Source organism: Periplaneta americana, chromosome 8, assembly GCF_040183065.1.
Source record: "Periplaneta americana isolate PAMFEO1 chromosome 8, P.americana_PAMFEO1_priV1, whole genome shotgun sequence".
NCBI classification, from domain to species: Eukaryota; Metazoa; Arthropoda; class Insecta; order Blattodea; family Blattidae; genus Periplaneta; species Periplaneta americana.
This window is the reverse complement of record NC_091124.1, coordinates 41,067,499-41,092,345: the sequence shown is the minus strand read 5'-3', so window position 1 is coordinate 41,092,345 and position 24,847 is coordinate 41,067,499. Positions and strand designations below refer to the sequence as shown.

Genomic DNA, 24,847 nt, shown 5'->3' with positions numbered 1-24,847 from the left:
AGACCAAGAACGAGATGGTTGGATCAGATGAGGGACGACCTGAAATTGATGGGCCATTTCAAAGAGGAAACAACTCAAAATGCAAAGTTTTGAGATAACTGTATTTTAAAGTTTCATGGTGCTCTGAAAAATCCAAGGATCATTGAAATTACTCCAAATTCTGTTAATGATGTTTCTTATATACTATAAGTTCCATTAGAATTACTTCAATTGGATTTTTAGAAAACCCAGAGGTTCATTGCTGCCCTCACTTAAGTCAGTCATCGGTCTCTATCCTGAGCAAGATTAATCCAGTCTCTATCATCACAGTCCACCTCTCTCAAATCCATTTTAATATTATCCTCCCATCTACGTCTCGGCCTCCCCAAAGGTCTTTTTCCCTCCAGCCTCCCAACTAACATTCTATATGCATTTCTGGATTCGCCCATATGTGCTACATGCCCTGCCCATCTCAAACGTCTTGATTTAATGTTCCTAATTATGTCAGGTGAAGAATACAATGCGTGCAGTTCTGCATTGTGTAACTTTCTCCATTCTCCTGTAACTTCATCCCTCTTAGCCCCAAATATTTTCCTAAGCACCTTATTCTCAAACACCCTTAACCTCTGTTCCTCTCTCAAAGTGAGAATCCAAGTTTCACAACCATACAGAACAACCGGTAATATAACTGTTTTATAAATTCTAACTTTCAGCTTTTTTGCAGACTGGATGACAAAAACTTCTCAACTGAATAATAGCAGGCGTTTCCCATATTTATTCTGTGTTTAATTTCCTCCTGAGTGTCATTTATATTTGTTACTCTTGTTCCAAGATATTTGAATTTTTCCACCTCTTCAAAGGATAAATTTCCAACATTTATATTTTCATTCCGTACTTGCAATATGAAACTTTAAATTGCAGTTATATCAAAAGCTTGCATTTTCAGTTGTTTCCGTTTTTGAAATGGCCTGTCGAAATGAAAGGGGAATGAGTAGAGAGTGAAAGAAGTTTAAAATTTAAAAGTCATATTGAGTTCAGATAAGTTTGTGAATGATAATATCAGATAATTAGTTTTTATTTTCAGTCAATCACGTATCATGTTAAGATAGCAGAAGTAGATTGATGTAACAGAATCTACTTCTGCCATCTTAACATGATAAGCGATTGACTGAAAATAAAAACTTAATTATCTGAAAGAAGTTTAAATGACAGGGATTTCTGGAGGAGGCAAATGATGACCCGAAAAAAAAAGGAAACATCCAAACAAAGATGAAGAAGGGCACTGGTGAGAACGAGGTGGTATTTCGGTAATATGGGATTATCTTACATGCACTTTGCAGTTAGATAAAATGTCGGTAATCAGCAGGGTTGCCAACCCTCCTGTATTTCCTGGGTTCTCCCATACTTGCCTCTAATTTTTAAGTCTCCCAGCTCTTCGAGCATTTTTCTCCCTTATTTTTGCAAAGTGTAAAATTTTTTTATTCTAAATACTTGATTTTGCCGTGAATGATGATTGATTATATGATGAATTTTGTTCTTTAAGAAATGCATTAAAATATGCATCTTTATAGAACGTAATGCTTACTCTTTTAAAATCAAACCGTGTTATTGTTATAAATTTGGAAAAACTGGTTAGTTTTGTTCTAAGAATACCAAGTATTGTTCATACAAAGAGGGTGTTTCATCTCATGAACAATAATTGGACAGATGTTCGAAACATGAGCATGACACATCTAATGAAATCAGAGCTGCAAACTGCAGTCGACTTCAACTATTAAGTGAGACAAAATCTGTCTCAAAATACTCTTAATTTAAGCCTAACTGCCGAAGTGTAGAGTAAAGTTGTTTTTAGTAACTGAACCGAATAATTTGTCTATTTTAAATGTGAAATTTTGTCTCCTGTATTTTCTTCAAAAAAGTTGGCAACCCTAGCAATCAGCTCAAGCAAAATTCGAACACTCTTTCAGTATGAGTTCTACTGCCATGCTCTAGATCACGCTAGTGGTAGTGGTAGTGACAGTGGTGGTAAACATGATGGCAATGATTCTAGTAATACTGGTGATATTACAATGATAATGTTGATGACGACTTGCAGGTGCATGCTGCTACTGTATGTAATGGTGTAACTTCATCTCCGCCACTTACTTGCTCCTCTTCGCCCTCCTCATCCTCCTCTTGTCTCGCACACTCCTCAGCTCGTCTCTGGAACTCCCTTTCCAGCTTCAGAGCTCGCAGCTGCTCTTCTTGCTGAGGTGTACGCTGAGGTAAGCTGCTCAGCTCTGAGATCTGCTGGTCACGCCATGCTCTGGCTGCTTCCCTGCGCCTCTGTTGCTCCTGATCAACAAGCAACAAACAGAGATAACCGGATTGATCATCTAAACAGAATATCAACACTCGCATTCAAAAGCGAATCTTGAATTACAGATAACAAGGATACCGTGACTTAGGAAGTCTAGAAAAAGACAGCAGGAAAGTGTAAGCCAGAACAGACCTAGGGTCTACACAGTGAAAGGAAGATGATGATGATGATGATGTAATAAATTAGTTGTGCATAATTATGTAAGCATTAGTACAGACATTTATTCTCAATACTTGCAATAAATAACTGAACGAACAAATTAATAAATAAATAAATACTATAATCTTTTCACTGTAAGAAAAATCCCAATGTAAACAATAGCACGTGACTGAAGTGAAGCTTCATTGGCCGCTGTTTGGCGCCATAGATTCTCAGTACATGTTCCCGCCTACTGTTGTACATTCTGTTTCATGTTAAACATTTCCCGTTACTCGTCAAGTAGACCTAACCTCACTACTGTGCATCCGTTTGCTTAGGAAACATTTACTTTATAATTATTATAATTAAAACTCATTTAACTTATTATATACATTTAAGACCATTTGTTTTTCTCCGCTTTTGAGAGGCTTTCCACTCTTACGATTAATAACCACACACACCGAGGATGCAGAAGCCATACTTCAGTACCACGTGCTAACGTGAGCGACAAGCTTAAGGGATGCCAGCTTGTTACAAGAACAGACTACCTCGGTATTGCTGTTTGTATTCATCCGCGTTCATAGTACATAACAAAATATAAAAGTAGCTTTTCTTTTACATAGTGTTTTACATATGAGTGAAGTTATATGTTTCATCGTATTTAACAACTAGAATTCAATTTTTTATTTTCAAATAATACAAGATTATGGTTTCCAAATACGAACTATATTCTCCTGCATCATGTGAGTGTTTCGTCTGGGAGCCAATCACGGGTATGACAGCAACGTGCTTGTGTTTATATTAGGATTTTTCTTACAGCGAAAACAGTATAGTTCATTCAACCATTTTAAGATAATTTCTCACAATACTCGACTTACTGCTTAAAGTTATCATTATACTGTACAATGTACATCTACTCATATCACGGAATTGGCATACCTGTCAGAATATTAAATTTTAAAACATGAAAACTTATCAGTACCTTTTCTCGTTCCTCTCTTTCCCACGGGTTGGTTGCATTGAACTGGTAGTGACGGAGAGGCTGGTTCCCAGTTCCAGGAGATGCAGGGTAGTAGGTTCCACGAGGAGGCTCCCCCATACTGGCTGTGTATCTGTGAAGGGAACTCCATCATATACCTCCGTATTTAAAACTTACAATTTAACAATAAACCATTCCTCCCAGCTGCCCAAAATTTAACATCATTATCTGAACTTACTTTCAAAGTCTACTCTAGCAACAGTTAAGACAGTTTCCCAGTGAGTGAATGGCAACAAGACAGCTGACGCTAACATATTAAAAAGAATGAAACTAAAGTCAAAACAAAAAGAAAACACAATTTTTATACGAGTTATAAAAAATAAAATTAGTTTTAACTATCACAATAACGTAATACCTGAAATTCAGAATGCAGTAAAATCCCTCATAATCAGCACTTAATTAACCAGCAATACCAAACCAATGGCACTTTTGACTGAACAAAAAAGAGAGAGATTTTTATATCTGCCACATTGCCGCGTCTTGAGTTGTCAGTGTTGCCACATTAGAAAGTTTGCACGAACTTTCATGTTCAGTGAATATTCGAACCAAGAATTAGTGTATTCTTTATGTTGTGTGATGTGTTTAGTGTTTATTTCTACATACAAAACAAAATAAATATATATTATTCATGTAGTGCACACCTGTTTGAGAAAGTCTGCATTCGGTCAGGGACTGTTCCTATAAATATTTTCTTAAAATTGTTTAGTCGACATGTTAAAAAGTGTTAAAATTTATTAAAACAAATAAATAAATATGGAAATTCTACACATCACACCAAAAAGTTCACAGTTAAACATCTTAGAACAATACGAAATATATAAACATATAATAACATACCCACAACATATACTTAATACACAATTACAGTTCAATACCCACACATTGTCGATATCATGATACATAGCACACAAACAACCACCCCCCACCATAAGAGCAACACACCCCCACCCCTACAACTGACGAATGCAAATGGTAGAATTCAAGATCACAGTAGTTCGTGGGACACTGATGAAGACGCAACACCATGTCAAAACGGGCCGTCTGTCCAAGGTATATAACCTTTTCTGATAAATTTTAACACTTTTTAACGTGTCGACTAAACAATTTTAAGTTTTTAAACAAAGTGTTAACGTGAATTAGAATCAATGAACTATTTTCTACTAAATGGAACATAACAAAGATTCAATTAAATTACAAACCAATACAAATATTACAAAACAGGGACAATTACGAAGACAGAAGTAGAGAATCAAGTCAAGAATACAATATAAATTGGAATGAATAAATAGTATATTGAAATTAAGAAAAAGAAAATGGGGACATGAATACTAAATAATTTGCTTAATTTCTTTGTTAAATTTATTAAACTCAAAATAACCTACGTCAGGATTTAGTTGTATAACCTTGGCCTGTTAATGTGTTTTAACATAGAAAATCCACACAGTTTTTATGTTATTCAGTTATGATCAGGTGATTGAGAAATAAGCTTCACATGGCTGCAGTTTCAACAGTTGGCATCATAAAACACGAATAGGTAATTTTTCTAAATATTTATTCAATTATCCGGCAAAATCTTGTATCCAGAACTTTGGTGCCAGTTAAGAGGGATTCTACTGTACAAAGTGGAAGTATACTCCTTGAAAGATTTAAATTAATTCCTGACCTATCTATAAAATCTATAGCTGACTTCAGACTGGTTGCTAGTCATGATTGAATAAGTAAGCACCTCCACAGAATTGGTTTTTTCATAACTTATGAGTTTGTGTTCGAAATTTCTTAGCCATTTACGTACCATACATTATTTCCAACAAATTGAAGTTGTCTTCATGCATTTTGATTCTGCAACGTATTATAATAACGAAAATAAAGTCACTCACCTGTTGTCAGGGTTCCCAGAAGATGCGTTTGCTTTCTGCCCTGTAGTTGAACCCCCAGACTGATACAGAGGGTGTGTCGAGGTTGGTGGAGGAGGTGGAGGAGGAGAATCTCTGTAGCCCACATCCTCAGGTGGCATGGACGGTCTGACAGATCCGTGGGGATCACTACCCAGTGGTGGCCTTACTTGTCCCTGCATATCTGGACCCACCACATTCTGATGGTGAGGATCGGCAGGGTAGTTCGGCCTCTGCATTTCAGCACCAGCTTGCATTGGACCCGGGTAGCGAGAGGGCTTGGGAGCAGTGGGAGGAGGGACATAGCCTCCGTGGGGCCGAGCCCCATTGTAAGAAGGGGAGAGAGGGTGGTTGTTTGGAGGCTGGGGGTGACTATGTCCAGGAGACTGAGAGTAAGGCAGCATTGGGTTATGTTGGGGGTGAAGAGGACTATTTGGATCTTGATTATGAAACTGGTAGTTATTGGGAACCCGTTGAGGGTGATTTGGTAAAACCTGGAAAAAAGAATCATAAAACAGTACGTAGGTAAGGAACAGGCGTTCATAATAAAAAATACTGAAGCTCTGAAGGAAAGATTTCTTACTGCTTTTACACTGTCAGCCTTAACAAGTAAATCAGTCTTTGTAGCATAGCAGTTTAAAAGTGGATATAACAAAGAACAGGGACTGTTAAGAGTACAGAGAATCATGATGTGGACATAATGATAATGTCTCTCCAATTCTCTCTCTACTTTCTTCCTCCTTCCTTCCATCTCTTGATCTTTTTAACGTGAAATGTTTATGCACATGCCATTCGAGAAACTGGTTACACTTTCTGTTAAGGGATTAGGTACAGCTTACAGCAGTAAAATTTTGGAAATATTCAACATTTTTTTCCTCCATTACCATATCTTGTACAATAATGAAAATTAGTATGTGTAAAACACTGTCCTTCTGCTATATGAAGAAAATATTTTTACGATTTAAAAGCAATTATTTACATTTTTTTTTTTTTCTTTTTCTTCAAAATTCAGTTCAATGTGCAGTGATGAAGTGTTTCCCACATAACTCAAAAACTATCCAACATTCTCTCATGAAATTTTTTGTGTGTATTTATACATGTCATATCTGCAATGTGATGCAAGATCACTTTTCTACCTTTGATAGATTGTCTGATGAAAAATAAATTCATTTAAAAAATGGTCAAATATCGGTATTTTCTTCTAACATAAAATAAAAAAAATATTATTTATTAAGTAATGTAGTTGAAAGAGCATGATATTGTAGACATGAGTTTCAGCAATAAAATAAAGGAGAGAGAACATGAAAAAGTTAACAAGTTTATGAGTTATGAGGGAAATGCTTCATCACTTAACAGTAAACTGCCACCATTTTGAATTTTGAAAAAATATATATAAATAATTGTTTTTAATTATAAAAATATTTTTTTCATACAGTAGAAGGACAGTGTTTTACACATACCAATTTTCATTATTATACAAGATACAGTAATGGAGGAAAAAAATATTTAATATTTACAAAAATTTTACTGCTGTAAGCTGTACCTAACCCCTTAATATGGTGATGTCATAAATTACAGTAGGCCTTGGATGACTGAAATTATGTGTGTGTCTCTGTGTGTGTGTGTGTGTGTGTGTCTACCCAATTCACTTGCGTGATTCGGATTCCACATAATTGCGGATAGATGGCAGGACTGTGACCCCATTTTCAAGTTGTACACCACTTTGGTGGGTCATGCTATGCATGTTGTGTATTTGTGGAGAGTTATGTCGTGCACTAGGGTGAGTGTATGTGTAAGTGTAGTGTAGGGAATGGGTAAGGAGGATGATGATAAAGATGAGGAAGGAAGAATGGGAAACTAGATGCTGGCACATAGCCTACTCTTGTCGAATAGCACCAAGGGGGCCGCCAGGCTTAAAGTCCCCATCCAACGGATGAATCACTATCAACAGTGACATATACCTTTTATACCTTCTCTTCACATGCACTGCGAAGAGATTTGGAACTTAACCCAGACATATTGGTGCACAATTCAGTGATTAGAAGTTGTGCACCACCATCTCTCCTAGTCCTAAGGTAGAAATTTTTATACGTAAATTTCTGACCCTGCCGGGAATCGAACCCAGGCTGGCTAGTCTAGAGGCAGATATGCTACAAGAGAGCTAACTCGGTGGACTGACTGAAATTATGATGTTTACAACAAAGCAGTTTCGAATCCAGCTAGCCATGATGAAACATAAAAGGGAAACACATGAATATGACATCATAACGAATTTATTTTTTAAAGTAAATATAAAAGCTTAACGAAATTTTAATTAATTTTAATCCAATAAAAAATATAATATACGAATGGGGTGATTAATAAATGCGGGAAGTATAAAGACAGAAATAATTAATTTAACATAATCTAATTCTAAAATATTTAACTGTGATATTAATTTCCAAATGAATTCAATTCTCTGTAGTGATATATTATTATTCATTACAGTTATTTCATACAACTCATTGATGTCGTACTGATGTGCAAATCTTTTTGATTGTCAATTGCGTTTTCTGGAGATTAGGCCTCATGGAATGAGGAAGTGATTATTCGATAAATAACGAGAAGGCTCCGAAATTTTAAATTTAAATGTAGAGAGTATGAAGACAGACATGAAAAGATATAACAATCGTTATTTCAAATTCCAAACATCCTTACAATCCCAACCATGCTCACAATAAAGGTACGGTCACATGTCGCTACTTTTGCAGCGCTGCAGTACAAAAAACTGCGCAACTCTCGTACTGCGACATGTGAGCAACGGTGCAACCCGAAAAGTAGCAGCTGCCGAACCTGCTGCTCGCTACTTTTCCATGCTGTGCGCAGCTTAAAAGTAGTGACGTGTGAACAGGGTTCTCAGGGTTGCAGCTGCATCATTTTTGATATCGGTTTTGTTGAAACTTTTGCTGCGGTTGCGACCAGTGTTGCCACCCAAATGTGCCAATGATACTTTTATTGTTTGGATGTATTTTAATGTTAGATGTGATGAAAATAAATTATTTGTAACAGTTATTAAATACACAACACAATCTGAGCATATTTGCTGACGATATAATTCATTTTTTAATTTTCTGTAGAGTAGTTTCAAACAGGAGGGTTGCCAACATTGATTACGTGAATATACTGTTGGTTATCATTTAAGTATATAGGCGTTTTTAAAAGCTTTATAGTAAAAATAATGCCAATTTCTGGATACTAGTTACGACAGAAAAGCAAATAATAGATAAGTAAGCTTTCGCATGAGTTTATTAATAATGCGAACATAACCACAAAATGTATATTGAGAAGTCAACACGGAGATGGAAACCTGCAGCATGACTGCGGCTGCAAAAGTAGCGCCTTGTGTGTGAACAGACTCGCAACCTCCAGTTGCAACTTTTGCAGCGCTCGGGTTGCGCAGCACGAAAAGTAGCGTGCAGCGGTGCTACTTTTGGCTTACGTGTGAACACGACACGCAACTTTTGCAGCTGCAGTACAAAAGTTGCGCAGCAAAAGTAGCGACATGTGACCGTACCTTAATAGTCACGAACAATATAAACGTTTCATGTAATTATAGGGATTGGATTAATACCCTGTTACTTTTTCATTTCCTACCCTATAAATACGAAGTTCACATGGTTGTTTACAAACGTAACGTCAAATAACTGACATGTACTGTGCATATTTGATATGACATTGTCACTCTGTGGACAGCATTGAAGGATTGAAAATAAAACAAATAGAGAGAAGAATCTTGGAAAGAAGGAAAAGTCCATTGCTTATGTTCTCGTCATATTAATCCTCACTTATGTAGCCTACATACCTGAGGTCGGGGATGGCCTGCAGGCTGCACGGGGTAGTGCTGTGGTGAAGTAACTCCTCCCCTCATCTCCCGCCTGCGGACTTCCTCCTGCATTTCCTGCAGCTTGGCCTCTTGCCTTATGATGTCACGTGTAGACTGCGACCGTGGAGCCATGCCCTGTGAGTAGTGGTGACACAGTGAACTACACTATTCAGACTCGAAATACAAATGACAAAGAAATCTAAATATTTCGAAAATTCTGCCCCAAATAATTCTGTTACAAAACACTCAGGACAACATTATCCTCTGCTCTCAAATACTGAACTTACTGGAGCATGCTGAGGACTACCGTACTGATCTTTCTGAGGAATGTACGCTGAAGCAGGACGGTCACGCGTCCCGGGTTGTAAGCTGTCAGGTGGACGATGTAAAGATGACTGAGAACCCCGTAAACTTTTCTGTTGATGTGTTGGACTTCTGAAAAACAAAATGGTGCATCACTGTCTTTATCTGGGATGTTGCGGCTATATGGGGAAATTAAAATCTACAAGTATACTGTATAATGAAGTGTAACATGCAAATTTTCATATTTTTTTTTTTATTTTATTCTAATGTTGTATCTTTAAATTTAAAAGAATACACGCTAGTAATGTAAAATACCATTTTCCTTAAAAAAAAAATCACCAAATCGAATTTCAAGTTTTTTTTTATGTGAAGGGAGACATGGTCTCAAAAAGTTTAGCACACGATCGTATGATAATATTGATGATGCCTCACTTGGAATATACAATAGAATGAAATGGTTAAAGTGGTTAAAGCAGGCTTGGGTACTATTAACTCAATTGAGGCACTGCGGAATTCCCCTTAAAGGCCCATTCGCAATGAAAATTAAACATAACCTTAACATAAACACAGAAGTTTGCGGCCAGGATACCAAATGGCATCATTCACAATGATTCACATAAACATTGACATTAACATTACCGTAAGACGTTAACATGAAACTTTGCGAACTCCAAACTTTCATGCTTATGCTTACATGATTTGCAAACAGAACACAATCGTGGAGCACTGAAGTATACGACAGAATATGAGGAAATGGCATCGTTATGTTTCCATGGTTATCAAGTATGTTTGCTGTTAAGTTTATGTTCCCATCGTGAATGATGGTATGACTTCTTGATTTTACCATAACGTTTACATTTTTAAGTTAACGCTTACATTATGTTTAATTTTCATTGTGAATGGGCCTTAACTCCTCACTCCATCTTCCCTAGATGAGATGAGTACACAGGAAGTAAGTATTGCTAAGTGATGGATTGTATAAGGCTTTTACGAGCTTTCGTCTCTTGCTGATCACCTGAAATCCACCACTGATACACAGTGGCTACTGCGTGTTTCATCAGGAAGAAAAAAAAGAAATAGGCTGGGGTCACTGGCTGAGAAGAAACTGCCTGCTGAAGGATGCACTGGAAGCAATGGTGAACTGGAGAAGAGTTCGGGGCAGAAGGAGATATCAAATAATAGACAACATTAAGATATATGGATTATATGTGGAGACCAAGAGAAAGACAGAAAATAGATAAGACTGGAGAATGCTGGGTTTGCAGTGAAAGACCTTCCCGTGCGTAGAACACAATGAATTTATTTATTTATTTATTTATTTATTCATTTATTCATTCATTCATTCATTCACTCATTCACTCATTCACTGACTTACTTACTTACTTACTTATTTATTTATTTATTTATTTTTATTTATTTATTATTATTATTATTATTATTATTATTATTATTATTATTATTATTATTATTATTATTCGCTATAAAAGAAAAGTCAACTAGCTAATCTCAACTCTGCTGTCACGCACCTGTCCTCGTGGGCTTGTGGACTAGGCAGTTTTCCTCTGTTTGGGCTTGGTGGGGGGTAACCATTGTGCAGTTCCTGGTTCCTATAAATACTCAAGTTCTGATAGAACCGCTCCCCATCACTGCCTTGGCTGTTCTGCTGGTTCATCTGATGCTGGTTCACCAGGTGGTGATTCATCATATGCTGGTTGTGACCCGGATGCTGCTGGTGCTGATTTTGTGATGCGTGTGGGTTCGTCTGTGATGGATGCTGCGGCATTATCTGTGATGGATGCATGGGCTGCGATGGATGGTGGTTGGGGTGTTGACTCTGTGATGGGTGTGCTGGATTCATCTGGGACGGATGTGTGTTTTGATTCATGTGATGTGGGAGGACTGTGGACTGTGGGTGTGGTGAGTGGTGGAGACTTGGGTTCGAAGACTGTCTGGAATTGAGACCGGTTGGTGGCAGCGCTGAGGTTGGACTGCGAGGATCGTTGAGATTCTGACTCGATCTGAAACCAAGGCAAAAATGTGTTTTAAGAAGGTGACACATACTTTCTCAGGGCTGCAAAAGGGTATCTGTCGGATACAGGAGGGAGAGCCATTAATCCTTCCCATTGAAGGCTTTAAGGAACCAACCTGGACAAATACCCAATGTCCCATCCCTACCTTCCCGTGGTGCAGCTGTTAGTAAGCATAATTTTACGAGCTGAACTAAAGGGAGGGGCTACTCATCCATTAGCACTGGTCAGCTTGATGAGTTAATGACTGAATTTGGTATAATTTTCCTCTATCCAATACCTAATTCCCTCTTTACCCTTTCCTATCCAGTCCTCTGACTGAACTCTTACGTTCTTCGACCCCGACGGCATTAGAGCATTCGAGGCCTAGGGGTTCATTTCCCTTTCCTTCCTCCTCTTTCTACTTTTCTGTTCCTAGTGCTGACCTGCTATGGCACTAAAATCGTCCTCCAGTGGCTTAAGGAGGGAAAGCTGGTGATCAACAAGATCTCCCAGCTAGGTCCAATGGACCTGTCGACCAACAGCAGGTGTGGTCCTCCAGACATTCTGGGGGTTGTGTGTGAATGAAGTAGCCACCAAAACGTTAAAATATGGTGTTCACTTAAATCGGCTACAACTTCCCATTTAACCGATCCCAAGAGAAAAAATTGAACTCTCTGCATCAAAATCCACAGTTAATTCCCGATTTACCACGAAAGTCGTCTGTAGCTGCATTCAGATTGGCAACAGGCCATGATTGTTTGGCTAAACACCTGCATAGAATTGGAATATATCAGTCCCCTAACTGCCCATTGTGCAACTCAAACCAAGAAATGGATTCGGAACACCTGAAAATCTGTGCTTCAATGGCTGGTCATGATAATATCTTTGAAAAATATTGGAGTGCAAGAGGTCAAATGACTTTATTGTCAAACGCCTGGCATTAGAAAACAACAACAACAACATACTTTCTCATGACATGTTTTATGCATTTTTATAACCATTTCCGTTATCATATTGCAAGTCACATTATTGTTTGACATTTATTTCTTTGAACTATTATTCAAACCGAATACATAAATCAAGTCATGTAACACATTGTTGTTAACTAATGCTGAGTTCTTGCCAATAAAGCCATTAATTCTTGCTCTCCAATACAGGGTTTTGAGAATGAATGGTGAGGTTTTACAAGGTCACTGTGAAGCATGTATGTGTAATGGATCGAAGGCGCTTATAATTAGTACAGTAACTCAGTTTGCTTTCACGTCATTGTTGCGTATCTTACCAGATTTCTGACAGTCCTGTGTTCAGAATTCTCTGAAGTCTGCCGTAGTCTACAGTTGTATTCCTAAGTCAAAAGTGCACGATCATCATGAGAAAGGGATTGAAATTACATCCCTATAAAATTAAAATCTTGCATGCAATAAAACCACAGGATAAGTTGCTTAGGTCTGAATTCGCCGCTATCATGTTACAAAGAATTGATGATGAACCAAAATTTCTGAGCATATCCTCTTCTCCAATGAGGCCATGTTCCATGTAAATGGTTGTGTTAACTGGTACAGATAACTCAAACTAGGAAGCTGCCTGGAGAGGGGAGGTAGTACAGCTAACAAAGAGGGCCCACCTACACTCCAATTCCCATGTATAGCTGAAAAATTGACCTCGACAATGTATTCAAGATGCATCCTCCTTATAACATATTGAGCAGATTTTAATACATAATAATTCGTTTAATGTTATTGGTGTTAATTATTTATTTTCTAATTGCAAAGGTATAGGCCTATTCATTAGTATAATATATGATTGACCAATATTCCATCATTTTTCTAATTATATGTGCCCAAATTGTAGAATATAGTGTTGTCATTAACTTTAATGTTTTACTATATATCGAGAAAAATAGATCACTTATTTACCTCCGGTCTTACTAATAAATCGTGTATAGTTTTTATACGAGACTTATGCAGAGTTGAGACAGAAAACGTTACTAATAAACCATGCATAAGTGATGGATGTGTAAACAGTCTGTAACTATACATGGGAATTGCTTTGCAGTACTTATATACACGAAACCCCTTGTTTAAGCATTGTATATAGAGAAAAAATGGCCGCCCTTATAACAGCTGTTCATATCAACTGTCATTTTATGATGATGGTTGCCTTGTAACCACAGAAGAACAAGCCAAACAGTACAGAATAATTAGAATAATATTGCTGCAGCTTGTACTCTTTGACCAAAATATAGTGTAATAATCGATCAGAGCCAGTTGTACTATCGATACTTAACATGGCACAATAGAGCGCTCTACCAGATGCAACAGAGAACCTCAGATATTCTATTGCCTTTCGTAATGAAGTAATGACGAAACTATGACGTAGCTGTGTAACAGTTATACTACTATACACGATGTATGTAGTGATTATTAGTAAGAAATTTAAACACGACTTATAAATGGGCTACTCATTGTATAAGTATAAGATAGTTAAACATCTGTATATATATATATATATATATATATATATATATATATATATATATATATATATATAGAGTTTTTATTAGTAAGACCGCTACACAATATGAACAAAACAATGAAAGAAAGACACAATTGAGTGTCTATTTAGTCATCCCAAAGGAATCTCCTTTACTCCCGATAAATTTCCATCTGAATCGCCGCTCACTTCTTCTTCTTCTTCTTCTTCGTCTTCACTAGACTCCCCACCTAAATTAATAAATTAATAATGCAAATGTCCACGGCTTCTTCTATTAGAGGAATCTGCTTCACATACTCTTCATATTTCATGGATTTTTCATACTTCTTCTTCCAAGACTCTTCCGTGATTTCATTAATTTTTTTCCTTGTCAGTGCTAAGACGTCATCCATTTTGAATGTAGTGCTGTTTGCAGCAATCCATAGTTAACGTCACCTTAGAAATTTCTACTGCAGCTGCCACTCTTTCCCGCACCTTCTTAACATCCATGACAAATATCCCGGCTTTACTTTCTTTTTTCATGAATTCCATCATATTATAAGTCACCTCGCGAGTTTGACTATGAAGAACTTTGCCCGATAACGTACTACTCATCATAATAGAAGAAATATTTATATCACATAGACATGTTCTTACACACAATACAGTCTTCGCAACTGTTATTAAAACGCATGTGCTCTATGTACCAGTGCGAACAAGACAGCTTGCTACGTATTCACGAAGAAACTGGTCTGACGTCATTGTGTTTCAATACAAGAGCAACTCACTTGGATCTGAGTCCGGCCCCGCTTGCAGGCTGTGGCTGCACTTCGTACGTTTTCTGGGGGATGCTGTTGGTGGAGGAGGTGCGACTGTAGCCAGGGTTGAACACTTCGTGCTGCTTGCTGCCTGGTGTGGAGGAGGTGGGTCCGGAGCCAGGGGAGGCAGGCCCGTGAACAAGGTCATTATTTCCACCTGCGAAGTTACAATCCCTCTTGCATTATAAGTACAAGCAAACTACGATATAATTTGTAATACAGGGTGATTCACGAGGATTTACCGTCACTTGCGGAGCTTATTTCCGAAGATATTCTGAGCAATAAATGTCATATAAACATTTTCTCTCTCAATATTTTCAGAATTACATTAATTTGAATTTGTTTGTAAAATACCTTTTTCTTTAGTTTTAAGGGTAAAAGAATATTACAATTAGAGAATGAACTATTCAGAAGTATCATTTCTTTAACTGGCTAGTATTCTGAAGCTAAAAATATGTTGTCAGTTGTTTTGTACAGATTTTGTTTTTAAATTTTTTACTAAAAATTACATCATTCTTACGCACTTATCACGAAAACTGTTACGAATCATACAACTTCAGGAACTTGATTCTTTACAGTTTAATTATGTATCCTGATGTACAGTCTTGAAGAATTTACAAGAGTGACGTGATTTGTAACAAATATGTGATGAGTATGTACGAAAAGTGTAATTTTGTAGTTAAAAACAAAAAAAAAAAAATTCTGTACGAAGCAACTATAGAATTCACAACACATTTTTAGCTTCACAATAAAATATTAATATGATGTACCTAAGTACATATGATATTTCCGTGCAGATATTCTGCGACATCATACGATGAAAGATGAGTGGAATGAAGAAAAATTCTCACCGGCACTGGAATTTGAACCCGGGTTTTCAGCTCTACATGCTGACGCTCTATCTGCTAAGCCACACCGGATTCCCATCCTCTCAGTTTAAGTTCCATCTCTTGGGTTCCCTCTAGTGGCCTACCCTCATGCATTGCGTCATAGATATATAACAGTGGCACAATGTCCATACATGTGCAGAGGTGCACTCGTTATGAGTGACAAAATGGCCAGGATCCGACAGAATAAGCGCCGTCTTAAATCACTAAGTGATTATTTTTCGCATATCATATTATTATGATGTACCGAAGTACATATGATATTTCCGTGCAGATATTCTGCGTCATCATATGATGAAAGATGAGTGGAATGGAGAAAAATTCTGACTGGCACTGGGATTTGAACCTGGGTTTTCAGCTCTACGTGCTGATGCTCTACCCACTAAGCCACACCAGATTCCCATCTTCTTTATTTGTAAAATATATATATATATATATATATATATATATACCTCAATAATGATATTTTACTAACAACTTCAAATTAGTGTAACTCTGAAAATATTTAGATTAGGACACATGTTTATATGACTTTTTTTGCTCATAATGTCTTCGGAAATAAATGATGGTAAATCCTCGTGAATCACCCTCTACATTAAAGGAAGTTAAGAAAGACATGAAACGATGGAGTGCAGCCGTTAACAGGCCACTAGGCTTGTATTGTACTGTATTGTATTGCATTGTATTTATTATCATTCCATGGTATCCATACATTGCTTACAGCTAGAATATGGTACAAGTCAAAAAACTTAATACTATGATAAAGTCTTAATTTACAGTCACAGTCTAGATGAAATATATACAGACGAGATTTATAATATAGTCTACTAGTACAACACAAAGTTTTAGTATCAATTTCATGAAGTGTTATTGAATGTCATGAATTCACCTACAGAATAGAAGGCATGAGAAATTAGGTACTTCTTTAATTTGGTCCTAAATAATCTTATGTTTTGAGTTTCATTTTTTATATCGATAGGGAGGCTATTAAAAATTTTTACTGCCATATAACGCACTCCTTTTGATAGCATGATAAACTTGCCGATGGAGTACGAAAGTCATTTTTTTGACGTGTATTTATGCTATGAACTGTTGAATTAGTTACAAAGTTTTCACGATTACATACGAAGATTATTAATGAAAAGATATACTGATAAGCCATGGGCATTAGAGGAGGAGGAGGAGGAGGAGGAGGAGGAGGAGGAGGAGGAGGAGGAGGAGGAAGAAGACATAAAACTGAAACGTTATGGAACTATCCTCTGTAAATGCATCTCAACAGTTTCATAACAAAAATCTGCAGTAGTGGTAGTGGCAGTAATAGCAGCAGCATTTAGTAACAATAATGGTAATGGTGGTGGTGGTATTTTTCCTTCCGTTTAACTGCTGATCCAGTATGTTTTTAGCAACGAGCCATGTAGACAATAACTGAGAATTAACTAATTATTCATTGACATAATTAGAACCGTGTTTAACAAACGTTCAGACTTACTATTGAGTGATGGAACAGACTTTGAACTTTGAATGGGTGCATGTGGAGGTATATTTCGTCTAGGGTCTCCATTGTGATTCTGTTCACTTAAAAGTCTTGAAGGCAAGTCTCTTTCACTCATACGACGAGGCCCTGTAAAAATATATACTGCATTAAGTGGACATTATTTTGAAACGTAAAGGAACTATGAACATAATTCACTAACATTACCATTCTCCTGAAAAACAAGAATAAAATGTATCTTATCATAAATGTATTTTAAACACATATACAGCAATTTATTACTCACGTATCTGTGTTAGGGTGGGGAGAAAGAGAGAGGAGAAGGTGTAATTTAAAAAAATAGCATGCACCCTCAGATATGGAAACATTTATATTAAGTACTCTATATTACTACCTTTTAACGGATAATACATTCCTTCTACACTTGATTAGTGATAGTAACAACAGAAAAAATACAAGTTACGATTGTTTGTAAAATAAATTTATACACAGATAGACAACTAAATTAAAACTAATCAACAAATGAACGAATTAATTAGGTTTTTAGTTAAATGTTAGCATTATGAAACTATTTTAGCTACACAAATTAATTGGAACTGGAAACAGTGAAATATGGCGAGAAGGGTAAAGATTGGTATCACTGTGATATGAGTAATATTGTGATAGTTCTTTTTGTAGAATTTATTACAATTTTACTGAGCGAGAGAAGGACCAGTCCACGAACATTCCCTTAATACATTGACGCAAAAAACCGATCTTCCTCTCCCTCAGTAAAATTGTAATAAATTCTACAAAAAGATCTATCACAATATTACTCATATCACAGTGATACCAATCTTTACTCTATATGTACTTTCCAAACACAAATATGACATCATGTGACTGTCAGATATTATCCTTCAAAGCACAGGCTTTCACTAAAACAACTGTATTTTTGATGCAGGAGCTTTCTGAAGCAGAACTGCAGTTATTGTCCATAAAGACTGCATTCACTGTTTTTGCAGATTATAAAAAAATTGACAAAGTATACTAATTATCAAATACCATATAATACGCAAATGTATAATTGAAATAAAAAATACTGTGAAAAGAAATAGTTCAGTACAAAATAAAGACTAAATACTGTTATGTAAATAAATTAATAATGTGTATGTACATACAATAAAGTCTTAGAACTAAATACTCACCAATTACAAAAAATCCAAGTTAAATCTATTTGAAACGAGGAAATCGAGACAACATGTAGATATTATCTAACATTATTCACCAGATCTTTTGTTAAAAAAATATTTATGATATCTAGGGAACGGATTTCTAGGTGCTAAGAGAGAGATTTAGGATTTTATAAAATCCAATTTAGGACTTTTAAAAATGTATATTAAATTAACAATTAATAATTTTAATTTTAGTAAATATTCCATTTTAGGTGGAATTTATATGCAAATGTGCTGGCAATGAGTGCTACTGAAATGAGGACTCAAATTATATCAGTGAAAGAGAGTAATTGCTGATTAGTCAATTTCATTTCACATAACGGGAGTCAATTGACCAAAAACTAATTTGTAAGTTCTTTCCTAACCTGAACTACCTATAATTTCTTCTATGCTAGTACAGACTTTTCCAAATTAACTTCGGTTCCAGAAAATTAGGTAAAATCTTCTTCTCTCCCCTTCTAAGACCAATATGGCACGAACTTGTCAGACCAGTGTTTGTAAGGAATTTTTAATAGAGTTTTGCAGTTTTTAGGGCTTCCCCCCCTCTCTCATTATTAGTTCTGGTAACAGTACCTTTATTTTAAATATACACAAAATATTAAAAGGTTGCTTTTCGGACACAAACATAGTTTTTAGGCATTTATAGGAGTTTATGGTTCGTGTAGGCATTTTAGGTCCTATAGTATTTTAATAGAAGGATCCTGTGTATATGAAACGTAGAAATATCTCAGTAACATATGTCTAGGACGTAACAAACAAAACTAGAAATCCGTTCCCTAATGATAACATTTGAAAGTGTACTCAAATTACATTTTGCTACAAATAGTTTAAGCACTGCCATTAATATTTTCATATATTACTTGTTTACTGTATTACTTTTAATAGATGCTTAATTATTATTTAACCTTTACATGCATTCAACAAATAATAAAGACGTTTTGAAAAAATCAGTCCTTTTTAATTAGATCTGATAATTGAATATTTTTTTTTATTTTCATCTTCGAAAATCAGTAATATAGTGTATAGATCTATGCCTAACGAAAATATGATATGATACACTGTCAACTCTCAATTATCCAAGAATGAGTTATACCACGTTATGGCTTATTCCAGATTAAACAAAAAGGCACTTCTCCACATACAAAGCCTCCTGGATTATCTTGAGGAGCAAGATTAAACAGTTTATTGCTGGTAAAATCGTTTTGTGGGAACAACAATCTCCAATCAAAAAGAAATGTTTCACTTCAAATAAGAGAGGACTTTGATTATTTTGCCGAATTCTAAATTTATAACAAGTGCTAATTTTGTTTGTAGTTCAGCACCTTTTATTCTTGTGCACTTATATATGCTAACATTGTGTGTGTTAGCAATGTAGTAAAGGTAATGAAATTATAAATAGCCTTACAGTGTTTTACTAGTTAAAATTAAGTCTAACCTACAAAGCATGTCATTTTAGCAAGTTCTTGGATTAGCCATTATTTAGTTATAACTCCAATCTCTGTTGTCAACACTGTCGTGGATAATCGTGAGTTGATTGCATTTGCATTAGATTTGAAATTTTCCAAATATGATAAATATTCATCATGCAGTTAATAACTCACATTTCTTACTGTATTAGTTTGCTAACATTAAATATGCAGTACAAGAATTCTTGAACTAAAATAAGAACTCTGTAACAAATATGAGATATATAAAAAACTTAATAGAGATTGTAAATAAAATGTCTAATGTTGGTAAGCGCTATAAAATTCCCACACAAAAGCACGAGAACATAACACTAAACTAAGTGAAAAAATAAAATACTTGAAGGTTTATAGCAGTGCAATCATTCTACATCGAGATTATTTGCTTGATGTCCTGCAGCCAACAGTTCATCACATAACCAGAAGAAGCCACCGGCGTGGCTCAGTCGGTTAAGGTGCTTGCCTGCAGGTCTCAAGTTGCGTTCGGGCGCAGGTTCTATCCCCGCTTGGGCTGATTACCTGGTTGGTTTTTTTTTCCGAGGTTTTCCCCAACCATAATGTGAATGCAAGGTAATCTATGGCGAATCCTCGGCCTCATCTCGCCAAATATCATCTCGTTATCACCAATCTCATTGATGCTAAATAACCTAGTAGTTGATAGAGTGTCGTTAAATAACCAACTAAAATAAAATATACAGAAGATCGAGCAACGCTCTCAAAAATGCTGGCCAAGAAATCGTGGCTATTAATGCCTGGATAGTATTTTGGTCAATAAGTTTTATTACACATCTTAATTTATTGATGTTTCTATTTATTTCGTAATAACGGTAAATCCTATTACATTAAAGCAGAGAAAACCTCATTCTCTGGTCAAAACTGAATGCAGTGAAACAAGCTTAATAAATAGTTAAAGGCACGAAATAGGTGAATGGGTAAAATTTCTACACATTAATATGTAAAATTCAATCGAGATTCAAAATATGTTAATCTTAAAATAGGGTGACATTAAAAAAAATAAATAAGTTTACTGTTACACTCTGTATCCCTGAATAACTTTTTTCGAACACTTGTATCATATTGTATGGCTTATCTCCAACAGCTTTTGTATGAAACTGTCTTTTGTAAAATTAAAATATGAGTAATGTTCCATACTTAATGAACACTCTGTATACAGGCAATGCATGCCACGTTAACTCTTTCAGCTGGGCATAGGCACTTATTTTCTCAGGAAGAGCACATGAGACATGTTGGCTGCATAACAAGAAGTAAATAAACCTTACACTATTACGATATATTAAATAAAAATTCATTCCTTAATAACAAAAGCATTGCAACAATGATTATGATCTCACAACACAATCACAGAAGCTTGAATTAACAAGGAAGCAGGTAATGCATTAGACAAGGAATTAGGGGTGTAGCATCCACATAAATGCTGAACGAGCCACTTCCTACCTTGTCAGAACACAAATTTTAATTAGTACCCATTTTCTACTAATTATAAAACCACAAGAAATTATTGTATGTTGAAATTTATTAAGAGTTAGTCAAGTTCCAAGCCGCATTATAAATTAAAACAATTATTAAGAGTTTGCACATAAAATAAAAAGTTCTGTCACACAGATACTTTAGAATACCTGAGTTTAGTAATGTTTATACTTGATACTGTTATGCCCCAGGGCTAAAGAACTCCCTGTAGCATGATTTCCTGTGGAATATTAAATTTGAAACAGAAACAGTGTCAGCGGAATACACGGTCTTAAGATGCTTAGCAGCGGTATAGAGTCTTGTCAGGCGTGTGGTAAATCACTGCTTGCAATGAAAGTATTCTTATGCCTCAGATCATTGCTGGACTAATTCCATTGGTCCAATAAGACAAAGCATGCATTTTAATTGGTTAAAATTATATCACGCATTGTTCGGACTCTTTTCTTGCGTGTAGTCTCATTATAGCGACTTATCACTATAATGCACTGAATCAAATTAAATGTAAGAGATGTTTGATTAAGACGACATTTGTAAGTACGTGAAATCAAAAGTGCTTTTAAGCCCATCTCACCTGGTGGATGGCTTGGTCGGTATCCCGGACGGGAAACGGATGACATAAAAAGTGTTGGTGAGGAGACGCGGCAGTTAGTGAAGACTGGCAGAGAGAGTGAATTTGAGAGACTTGGAAGCGGCATGGCGTCATCCAATGAAATACCTTGTAAGTAGCTTTGTACATTTTTAAATATATAATAAATCAGGTAGAGTTTACAATATTGCAGTCATTTCAGACTTAGTTTAGTAACCATGTAGTTTTCCTATAGTATCCTGAGAGCTCCAGCTCCTCCAGTAAAATCGTTTCCCATTGTTGTGTACAATGGTGGTGTCAGAAATCCTGATGAGAAAGAGCAGAAGTCGAACGCAGTAGCCATCCGGCTAGCAAACAGTGCGACCTAATTGATGGTCGCATAACAATACAATTTAGATTTTACTTCTTAATAAATCCTATTGTGTAAGCCCCAGAAAGGAGGCAGTACGCACGATCAGTCATACAACGAAATAAAACTAATTTTATTACTTCAACTAGTCCAGGTCGCTCATCCTCTGATCATGCGCACTGCCTCCTTTCTGGGACTTATAAAATATCTGTGCGACAAAGCTTTTTTCTAAGACTGTATAGGCAGTCCAGAAGTAAGTTTCAAATTGTTAGATTGTTACTTTATTTCCTCTGAAATGCTCAGAAGCCAAAGGGCAATATATTTCTGATTTTATAAAAGAGAAAGAAGAGTTGGAGGAGGAAGCAATGGTGGCTTTTTGACGAGAAGATGTTTAGGACGAACTTTTTTTCATTTTTAATGAAATGCAGGAAACATGTGTCGAAATTTGGATCTACAGACGTCTTCAGAAGAAATTAAAGTAACAGTAAGAAAAAAAAGCTACCAGTTAGAAATGTTGCAAAGAAATAAATTGGATTAACTAACCATTTTCATGTGAAGACGAATATAGATGCAACTTTCAAAATGTCACGTTTCCTACATTTGTGAACTATAAAAAATTCCAAACTGAACTCTTTCTCACCAAATGTTTTTAGTAGTGCTTCTATACAAAGCAAGACAAATGAATAATATTCTTAATATCCCTACATACCAATACCATTGTCTACATTTATATTATTTTAATGTACTGAAGTACACATGATATTTCCATGCAGATATTCTGCGTCATCATACGATGAAAGAGTAATGGAACGGAGAAAACTTCTCTCTGGCACCGGGATTTGAACCCGGGTTTTCAGCTCTACGTGCTGATGCTTTATCCACTAAGCCACACCTGATACCCACCCCGGCGTTGGACAGAATCGTCTCAGTTTAAGTTCCAACTCTTGGATTCCCTCTAGTGGCCACCCTCTGCACTACATCATAGATGTCTATGAACGTAGGACTGAAGTCCACACATGTGCTGAGGTGCACTCGTCGTATGATGACGCAGAATATCTGCACGGTAATATCATATGTACTTCGATACATTAAAATAATATATATGATATGCGTAAATCACTTCATGATTTAAGAGGGCGCTTATTCCGTCGGATCCCGGGCATCTAGTCACTCATAACGAGTGCACCTCAGCACATGTGTGGACTTCGGTCCTACGTTCATAGACATCTATGACGTAGTGCAGAGGGCGGCCACTAGAGGGAACTTAAATTGAGATGATTCTGTCCGATGCTGGGGTGGGTATCCGGTGTGGCTTAGTGGATAAAGCATCAGCATGTAGAGCTGAAAACCCAGGTTCAAATCCCGGAACCGGAGAGAATTTTTCTCCGTTCCATTACTCTTTCATCGTATTGTCTACATTACTTGATCGCTTGTATACAAACAAGACCGTGCTTTTCAGCTGAAAGAAGAACACTGATATTGTAGTAAAACAACTCAAGAACTCAATACTATTTCAATTACAGAAAAAAATGCAGAATACAGTCATAAAAGTCATGCATGCTTGAAACGTACATGCGATTATAAAAAAATGATATTCTCATAACGTGCAAATGACACAAACCAGTCTTAATCATTTCTCATGTAAGACAAGAATGCTAAAATAAAGTGCCTCACAACTGAAAATGAATAACGCTGCTCAAATAATAAGAACAGTTATGTAAGCAGCCATTCAAACAATTTTTTCGTTGCTTACACCTTGTAGTAGTTGGGTCTCCGCATCTGCTGTGCTCTGGATCTCGAGCTTTGGCTGCCAGAGGCTCTGAATTTCTTCTGACTTCACTTTCATCGGGAACAACATAACAGGATGATTGTAGGATGTTATCCTCACTTCTAGGCCTATAATTCGTCACTTTCTCAAGTTCATTTTGACTTCGCGGCATAGAATCCCGTAGTATGCAAGAAGGCCTCGGAATATCCTTTTCTCTTTGAGGATATCTGAGCTGGTGCCAAGATAATAAGTCATCTCTTGATAAACTAGCTTTCAATATGTTATCCTCACTCTTTGGCCTTTCTGTTGTAAATAAGGGCAGATTCTGATCGCTACTTATACTTGGCAATGCTGAAAGAATGCTGCCTTCGCTCTTACTGTAATGCACAGGCATTCCGTTTGAAGCTAGTATGATAAAGGCCCTTCGCTTTCCACCTGAAAGTCTAGGTTCTAAATCAGAAACGAAATTCTTACTGGTATTATAAGTTTTAATTGTTTCCATCATGTTCAGAGAATGAAGGTTTTCCATACTTCTTGCATTCCTTGAGCATAAAGAATCTTCACGATCTTCAATTCTTTCCTGGCATTTCATCTGCCGTGCAGCTTCTTCAAACTCCTTATCTCCACTTCCTGGCAACTGTGATTCTTCTCCAAGCTCTTCACAGCTCCTCCACTGTTCCTGCACACGAAGATCTTCTCTGCTATCACCAAACAACATGTGATCCATGC

General features: G+C 36.3%; 1 protein-coding gene across 7 annotated transcripts in view; it reads right to left on the bottom strand.

Annotated features, from left to right (window-relative positions):
• cno (adherens junction formation factor afadin) overlaps positions 1–24,847 on the bottom strand; it is a 552,013-nt gene that overhangs the window by 15,075 nt on the left and 512,091 nt on the right. For all 7 annotated transcript variants that reach the window (XR_011333387.1, XM_069832773.1, XM_069832778.1 and 4 more), the window contains 8 exons: positions 17,248–17,379; positions 14,842–15,028; positions 11,099–11,590; positions 9,557–9,704; positions 9,249–9,404; positions 5,393–5,901; positions 3,459–3,588; positions 2,125–2,313 (listed from right to left, as the gene is read on the bottom strand). Coding sequence is in view for 6 of the 7 variants with exons in the window: in XM_069832773.1 (XP_069688874.1) it covers positions 2,125–2,313; positions 3,459–3,588; positions 5,393–5,901; positions 9,249–9,404; positions 9,557–9,704; positions 11,099–11,590; positions 14,842–15,028; positions 17,248–17,379 (1,943 nt within the window). In the remaining variant the exon portion in view is untranslated. The remainder of the gene's footprint in view (positions 1–2,124; positions 2,314–3,458; positions 3,589–5,392; positions 5,902–9,248; positions 9,405–9,556; positions 9,705–11,098; positions 11,591–14,841; positions 15,029–17,247; positions 17,380–24,847) is intronic.